The sequence below is a fragment of the Salmo salar genome, chromosome ssa06 (genome assembly GCF_905237065.1).
Source record: "Salmo salar chromosome ssa06, Ssal_v3.1, whole genome shotgun sequence".
Lineage (NCBI taxonomy): Eukaryota > Metazoa > Chordata > Actinopteri > Salmoniformes > Salmonidae > Salmo > Salmo salar.
Genome location: NC_059447.1, coordinates 13,249,118 through 13,257,603, shown reverse-complemented (window position 1 = coordinate 13,257,603; position 8,486 = coordinate 13,249,118). Strand labels below are relative to the sequence as shown.

The following is an 8,486-nucleotide window of genomic DNA, read 5'->3' as shown; positions in this document are numbered from 1 at the left end:
CTTATCGGCTCTGAATTGACCAACCATGCTCTTTTGTTCGTTTTTTTGCGTTGTTCGTAACTTGTTTTGTACATAATGTTGCTGCTAGCTTCTCTTATGACCGAAAAGAGCTTCTGGACATCAGGCCTGGGATTACTCACCTCAAATTGAACGAGGAGTTCTTCTTCAATGAGTCGTACACAAGGGATATACTACGGACACCCGACAAGGCCCAGATCCCCGTGATTCGCTGGAAAAGGAAACGTAGGTTTCGCGGAAAGAGATCAGGATACCTTGTGAGGATCAGGCGACGAGTGGCTAATCTGCCCTTGTCTTCCGTTCTGCTAGCTAACGTTCAATTGCTGGAAAATAAATGGGACGAACTGAAAGCACATATATCCTACCAACGGGACATTAAAAACTGTAATATCTTATGTTTCACCGAGTCGTGGCTTAACGACGACATTAAGAACATACAGCTGACGGGTTATACTATCTATCGGCAGGACAGAACAGCAGCCTCTGGTAAGACACGGGGCGGGGGCCTATGCATATTTGTAAACAATAGCTGGTGCACGATATCAAAGGAAGTCTCAAGGTTTTGCTCACCTGAGGTAGAGTATCTCATGATAAGCTGTAGACCACACTATCTACCTAGAGAGTTTTCATCTGTATTTTTCGTAGCTGTCTACATACCACCACAGACCAAGGCTGGCACTAAAACCGAACTCAATGAGATGTATTCCGCCATACGCAAACAGGAAAATGCTCATCCAGAGGTGGCGCTCCTAGTGGCCGGGGAATTTAATGCAGGGAAACTTAAATCAGTTTTCCTAATTTCTATCAGCATGTTAAATGTGCAACCAGAGAGAAAAGAAATCTAGACCACCTTTACTCCACACACAGAGACGCGTACAAAGTTCTCCCTCGCCCTCCATTTGGCAAATCTGACCTTAACTCTATCCTCCTGATTCCTGCTTACAAGCAAAAATGAAAGCAGGAAGCACCAGTGACTCAGTTTATAAAAAGGTGGTCAGATGAAGCAGATGCTAAACTACAGGACTGTTTTGCTAGCACAGACTGGAATATGTTCTGGGATTCTTCCGATGGCATTGAGGAGTACACCACATCAGTCACTGGCTTTATCAATAAGTGCATCGAGGACGTCATCCCCACAGTGACTGTACGTACATACCCCAACCAGAAGACATTGATTACAGGCAACATTCACACTGAGCTAAAGGGTAGAGCTGCCGCTTCAAGGAGCGGGACTCTAACCCGGGAGCGTATAAGAAATTCCTCCATGCCCTCCAACGAACCATAAAACAAGCAAAGCATCAATACAGGAATAAGATTGAATCGTACTACACTGGCCCCGACGCCCGTCGAATGTGGCAGGGCTTGCAAACTATTACAGACTACAAAGGGAAGCACAGCCGAGAGCTGCCCAGTGACACGAGCCTACCAGACGAGCTAAATAACTTCTATGCTCGCTTCAAGGCAAGTAACACTGAAACATGCATGAGAGTATCAGCTGTTCTGGACGACTGTGTGATCACGCTCTCCGCAGTCGATGTGAGTTAGACCTTTAAACAGGTCAACATTTACAAGGCCACAGGACCAGACGGATTACCAGGACGTGTACTCCGAGCATGCGCTGACCAACTGGCAAGTGTCTTCACTGACATTTTCAACCTGTAATACCAACATGCTTCAAGCAGACCGCCATAGTCCCTGTGCCCAAGAAAACTAAGGTAACCTGCCTAAATGACTACCGACCCGTAGCACTCACGTCTGTTGCCATGAAATGCTGTGAAAGGCTGGTCATGGCTCACATCAACACCATTATCCCAGAAACCCTAGACCTACTCCAATTTGCATACCGCCCCAACAGATCCACAGATGATGCAATCTCTATTGCACTCCACACTGCCCTTTTCTACCTGGACAAAAGAAACACCTATGTGAGAAGGCTATTCATTGACTACAGCTCAGATTTCAACACCATAGTGCCCCCAAAGCTCATCACTAAGCTAAGGACCCTGGGACTAAACACCTCCCTCTGCAACTGGATCCTGGACTTCCTGACGGTCCGCCCCCAGGTGTTAAGGGTAGGTAACAACACATCTGCCACGCTGATCCTCAACATGGGGGCCCCTCAGGGGTGCGTGCTCAGTCGCCTCCTGTACTCCCTGTTCACTCATGACTGCACGGCCAGGCACGACTCCAAAACCATCATTAACTTTGCTGCTGACACAACAGTGGTAGGCCTGATCACCGACAATGCTGAGACGTCAGAGACCTGACCGTGTGGTGCAAGGACCACAACCTCTCCCTCAACGTGATCAAGACAAAGGAGATGATTGTGGACTACAGGAAAAGTAGGACCGAGCACGCCCCCATTCTCATCGACCGGGCTGTAGTAGAGCAGGTACCAACAAATTAACATGGTCCAAGCACACCAAGACAGTCGTGAAGAGGGCATTCCCCCTCAGGAGACTGAAAAGATTTGACATGGGTCCTCAGATCCTCAAAAGATTTTACAGCTGCACCATCGAGAGCATCCTGACGGTTGCATCACTGCCACCCCCTCACTACGCTTCTGCTACTCTGTTATTATCTATGCATAGCCACTTTAATAACTCTACCTACATGTACATAATTACCTCAATTACCTCGACACCGGTGCTCCCGCACATTGACACATTGACTCTGTACCGGTACCCCCTGTATATATCCCCGCTATTATTATTTACTGCTGCTCTTTAATTATTTGTTATTCTTATCTCTTACTTTAAAAAATATATTTTCTTAAAACGGCATTATTTGTTAAGGGCTTGTAAGTAAGCATTTCACTGTTGTACTCTGCGCATGTGACAATTAAAATTAGATTTGAATTGAACCCGTCCAGTTGGTGGCGGCAAAACACCTTTTGGGGTTGTACTCCGCCATGAAACCCACAGAAGAAGAAGAAGAATGGCTGCCTCTGAAACGCATGATGTTTCTACGTACAGAAATTAGCTTGCCACTTAACTAGAATGTTCTAGTACCGTATCATTCTTGTACAGTATTAAAGGGCAGCGAAATAAGAACCAACTTTAACATTGTGACAGTCGGCGTTTTGAACAAACAGGCAAGTATATGAGACACCAAAGTAAAAAGAGCAGCCCAGCTACGTCAAACTGCCTGACATGTTATTTACTGTGCTAACAGCAGCTGGTAGCAGCTTTCTTTCTAGCTTTGTAACGTTAGTCTACCCAAGACCTTTGCTGTAGCTCTCAAAATAGCTAAACCTACCCAGCTAACGTTATTCTGTATGTGCTTGATATTTATGTGACAACTTCCAAGGCCAACAACTTGCTCGCTGTTAGCTAGGCCTAGTATCAGGGATAAAAATTCATATTTTTCATCACTTACCTAGCTAACGTTAGTTACAACCACTTTAATACCAAATCGGGCTATGGTTAGTTAATTCATTTGAGAATGGAATGTGTCAGGAACCTGCGGCTCCTAAGTCACATGCGGCTCTTTACATGCCCCATAGCTGCTTCCTGGAGATCTAGCTGCAATGAGTAATTCAAGTTATCAATAGACTATAGCGTAATACTGACCTGTCAGAACTTGTAGAGCAGATTGGAACCCTAATTGTAATCAACAATTCATCAAACATTACCAAGTGCATAGGTTGATTTTGCTTTCTGACCACAATTCAGTGCCACATTTGGGGACTAATACATTGATAAACAAGTTCTGGAGTAATTTCACCCATTTTTCTCATCAGCACAGAGCATCATGGCAGAAGACCAACGCAACAGGAGACATCCCCAAAACCTCCAGGGTGTCCTTCGATTGGCTGTGGAGGCTGGCTCGGCTGCAGATGGACCCGCCCTCCCTGAACCCATGTCAGAGGAGGTAATGGTCCTTCTTAGTCACCTCCCAGGGCGTCTTCATTACTGTGTAGATTAGCAGATCTCACAACAACTTGTTACATTGACCGTAATGTCACTTTTGTTACAGAGGAAAGAATGGTTGAAAGGAGCTCTTGCGGAAGTGGCCAAAGGACAGAACAGCGAGGTGGAACAGATGAAGGAGTGTATGCGTGTTCTGCTGAGAGATGGAGGGTGTGAGAGGGGGAGAGAGGGAGAGGAGGAAGGAGAGGATGAAGAGGGGGAGACAGAAGGGGCACTGGAGTTTCTCTCAGAGCTGTGTGAGAACCTAGACAATGCCAGAGGTGAGACATGCCAAGCAACAAGAACTGATGTAAAGAAATTACACTTCAGCTTGTGACCCAAATTAAAGATTCCACTGTCTTTGATGGACCCTAGTTAAAACAATATAAAATTAAACTTTAAGTTACTGTAGTTTTATACACTGCATTCGGAAAGTATGCAGACCCCTTGACTTTTTTCACATTTTGTTAGTTTAATCCATTTTAGAAGAAGGCTATGTACAATACCCCATAATGACAAAGCAAAAAAACGGAAATATCACATTTACATTTTAGTCATTTAGCAGACGCTCTTATCCAGAGCGACTTACAGTAGTGAAAGCATACATTTCATACATTTTTTCCCCCCCGTACTGGTCCCCCGTGGGAATCGAACCCACAACCCTGGCATTGCAAACACCATGCTCTACCAACTGAGCCACAGACGCTTTACTCAGTACTTTGTTGAAGCACCTTTGGCAGCGATTACTACCACATGTTCTTGGGTATGACGCTACAAGCTTGGTACACATGTATTTGGAGAGTTTCTCCCATTCTTCTCTGCAGATCCTCTCAAGCTCTGTCAGGTTGGATGGGGAGCGTCGCTGCACAGCTATTTTCAGGTCTCCAGAGATGTTCGATCGGGTTTAACGCCGGGCTCTGGTTGGCCACTCAAGGACTTTCAAAGACTTGTCCCGAAGCCGCTCCTGCGTTGTCTTGGCTGTGTGCTTAGGGTTGTTGTCCTGTTGGAAGGTGAACCTTCGCCCCAGTCTAAGGTCCTGGGCGCTCTGGAGCAGGTTTTCATCAAGGATCTCTCTACTTTGCTCCATTCATCTTTCCCTCGGTCCTGACTGATCTCCCAGTCCCTGGCTCTGAAAAACATCCCCACAGCATGATGCTGCCACCACCATGCTTCACTGTAGGGATGGTGCCAGGTTTCCTCCAGATGTGATAATTGGCACTCAAGCCAAAGAGTTCAATATTGGTTTCATCAGACTAGATAATCTTACTTCTCATGGTCTGAGAGTCTTTAGGTGCCTTTTGGCAAACGCCAAGCGGGCCTTCACTCCTTTTACTGAGGTGTGGCTTCTGTTTGGCCACTCTACCATAAAGGCCTGATTGGTGGAGTGCTTCAGAGATGGTTGTCCTTCTGGAAGGTTCTCCCATCTCCACAGAGGAACTCTGGAGCTCTGTCAGAGTGACCATTGGGTTCTTGGTCACCTCCCTGACCAAGGCCCTTCTACAATGATTGCTTGTTTGGCCCAGGCGGCCAGCTCTAGGAAGAGTCTTGGTGGTTCCAAACTTCTTCCATTTTAAGAATGATGTTCTCGGGGACCTTCAATGCTGCAGACATTTTTTTTGGTGCACTTCCCCAGATCTGTGCTTCGACACAATCCTGTCTCGGAACTCTACAAACAATTCCTTTGACATCATGCCTTGGTTTTTGCTTTGACACACACTGTCAACTGCGGGACCTTTATATAGACAGGTGTGTGCCTTTCCAAATCATGTCCATTCAATTGAATTTACCACAGGTGGACTCCAAGTTGTAGAAACATCTCAAGGATGATCAATGGAAATAGGATGCACCTGAGCTCAATTTCGAGTCTCATAGCAAAGGGTCTGAATACTTATGTAAATAAGGTATTTCTGTTTATTTTTAATATATTTGCAAACATTTCTAAAAACCTGTTTTCTCTTTATCATTATGGGGTATTGTGTGTGATGAAAAACATTTTTTAATACATTTTAGAATAAGGCTGTAATGTAACAATGTGTAAAAAGTCGAAGGGGTCTGAATACCTTCCTAATGCACTGTATATTACTGATATTCCAGTAAAGACAGATCAACATGGACATGAATGACAAGTAAAATGTATTAATAATAATACTGTGTCCATTGTAATGTCTCTCGTCTGTCTGTGTGTCAGACCTGATGACCCTGGGTGGGTTGGACCTGTGTATGTCGCAGTGCTTGAACCATCCTCAGGGCAGCGTGAGGTGGCGTGGTGCCCAGCTCATCGCCTCCTGTGCCCAGAACATGCCCGAAGTGCAGTGCCACTTACTCAGCAAGGGGGCGCTACCCAAACTGCTGCAGCTGACTGACTCAGATCCCCACCCCACCGTTCGAGTGAAGGCCCTCTACGCTGTCTCCTGTAAGTGTTGCCCCTTGGATAGATAAACAATATGGGTAACACATTCCACCATTGCACAATTCCTGAATCATGAAAGAGAACTCTAGCCTATCAAAAGGCAAGTTTACAATATTGCTAATATGGCCTGTTCCTCTCAGATCTAAATGAAGTTCCACTGGCCTGAGTGTTGCTGATAGGAGTACATTTAGATCTGAGCAGCAGTGAAGTACCACACAGTAACTCTTTCTCGCTTTCTCTCTCTCCATCAGGTCTGGTGCGTGAGCAGGAAGTAGGTCTCAGGGCCTTCCTGTCCCACGATGGCTTCTCTGTGCTGATGAGAGGCATGCAGTCTGACAACGAGAAACTGAGGACCAAGTCGTCTTTCTTACTCCTCAACCTGCTCACAGTCCACCCAGAGCATAAAGGTTTGTGTGTGACTAACAGTGACTCAGTCTGACAGCGAGACTCTCTTTGCTGCTGTGTGTTGTTATTGGTTGTGTCTATAGAGAGTATCATGCTTTGTGTACCCCCGATCTAAGAAATTATTTGAACTGGGTTATTTGGATCATAACTAAAGAAATGTGTGTCCTTGTGTGGCAATGTACTATCTCTCCCTCTCTCAGATACAGTTCTCTCCATGGGTATGGTGCAACAGCTGGTGTCCGTTCTACGCATGCCTCGCTCCTCCTTCCACGAGCACGTGCTCGGCGCCCTCTGCTGGTAATACATGTGAACACGCAAAGAGGAAATGGCTTGAAACTTGCAATGTCTTCTCAATAGAGCTTCAATAAAACAAAGCTCTCTGTCTGTAGCCTGGTGGAGGAGAGTCCTCTGGGTCTGAGGGACTGTCAGAGCCCCACCTTGGGGCTGGAGGAGATGCTCAACCAGCGGGCTGAAGATCTGCAGGGGAGAGAGGAGTGTCAGGTTGGTACCCCTACACACTTTTCTCCACTCTTCTCCTTCTTTCACTTCCCATGTGACCCATGAACCTCTCCATCTCTCTAAAGGCGTCCGCATGCTTCCCACCCGGAACAGTTTGTGCATATATTATGACATTTTGGGATGTTTTGGTCTTCAGCGAGGGTTCGGCTATTCATGCACTTTTTTCTCGAGGCGAACTGAATTTCGGTAGCAGAAGTCTACGCCCCTTCGTCAGTCATTGGTCAACGGTAGGGATTCTTAAATTAAGTATTTATCATTCAACGACAGACACTCGTTCACATGCACATTTTTTCATTTAGAAATACTGCACCAAACATCTTAACTAGATGTAAAATTGCGCGACTAAACGTCAAAAGTAATGACATTTCTTGAGTTATCTTAGTTCTGACTATTTTGAGGAAGTGTATACTGGCTACGGCATCTCAAGATGGACAAACGGTACTGTTGCCGCTTTTTCCTCGTTTTTCTTGCAAATGTTTTTGAAGGGAGGATGCAGCAAACTTGTTCGGCTAGACGCCAGCGAAGCCTTAATACCGTCCCTCTATCACTCCCCATGTGTCTCCTCTCCATCTCTCTAATACCATCCCTCTATCACTCCCCATGTGTCTCCTCTTCATCTCTCTAATACCGTCCCTCTGTCACTCCCCATGTCTCCTCTCCATCTCTCTAATACCATCCCTCTAATACCATCCCTCTATCACTCCCCGTGTGTCTCCTCTCCATCTCTCTAATACCGTCCCTCTATCACTCCCCATGTGTCTCCTCTCCATCTCTCTAATACCGTCCCTCTGTCACTCCCCATGTCTCCTCTCCATCTCTCTAATACCATCCCTCTATCACTCCCCATGTCTCCTCTCCATCTCTCTAATACCGTCTCTCTGTCACTCCCCATGTCTCCTCTTCATCTCTCTAATACCGTCTCTCTATCACTCCCCATGTGTCTCCTCTCCATCTCTCTAATACCGTCCCTCTGTCACTCCCCGTGTGTCTCCTCTTCATCTCTCTAATACCATCCCTCTATCACTCCCCATGTCTCCTCTCCATCTCTCTAATACCGTCCCTCTGTCACTCCCCATGTCTCCTCTCCATCTCTCTAATACCATCCCTCTATCACTCCCCATGTCTCCTCTCCATCTCTCTAATACCGTCCCTCTGTCACTCCCCATGTGTCTCTTCATCTCTATAATACCGTCCCTCTATCACTCCCCATGTGTCTCCTCTTC

General features: G+C 46.2%; 1 protein-coding gene across 7 annotated transcripts in view; it reads left to right on the top strand.

The window, feature by feature from the left end:
• The first annotated feature begins 2,903 nt into the window (after positions 1–2,903).
• hpbp1 (Hsp70-binding protein 1) overlaps positions 2,904–8,486 on the top strand; it is a 74,285-nt gene continuing 68,702 nt past the window's right edge. For 2 of the 7 annotated variants that reach the window (XM_045719440.1, XM_045719442.1), the window contains exons 1-7: positions 2,918–3,112; positions 3,766–3,891; positions 3,997–4,210; positions 6,118–6,342; positions 6,591–6,746; positions 6,945–7,041; positions 7,134–7,245. In XM_045719440.1, coding sequence (XP_045575396.1) covers positions 3,772–3,891; positions 3,997–4,210; positions 6,118–6,342; positions 6,591–6,746; positions 6,945–7,041; positions 7,134–7,245 — 924 coding nt within the window. In that variant the 5' untranslated portion in view covers positions 2,918–3,112; positions 3,766–3,771. 7 annotated transcript variants of the gene reach the window in all.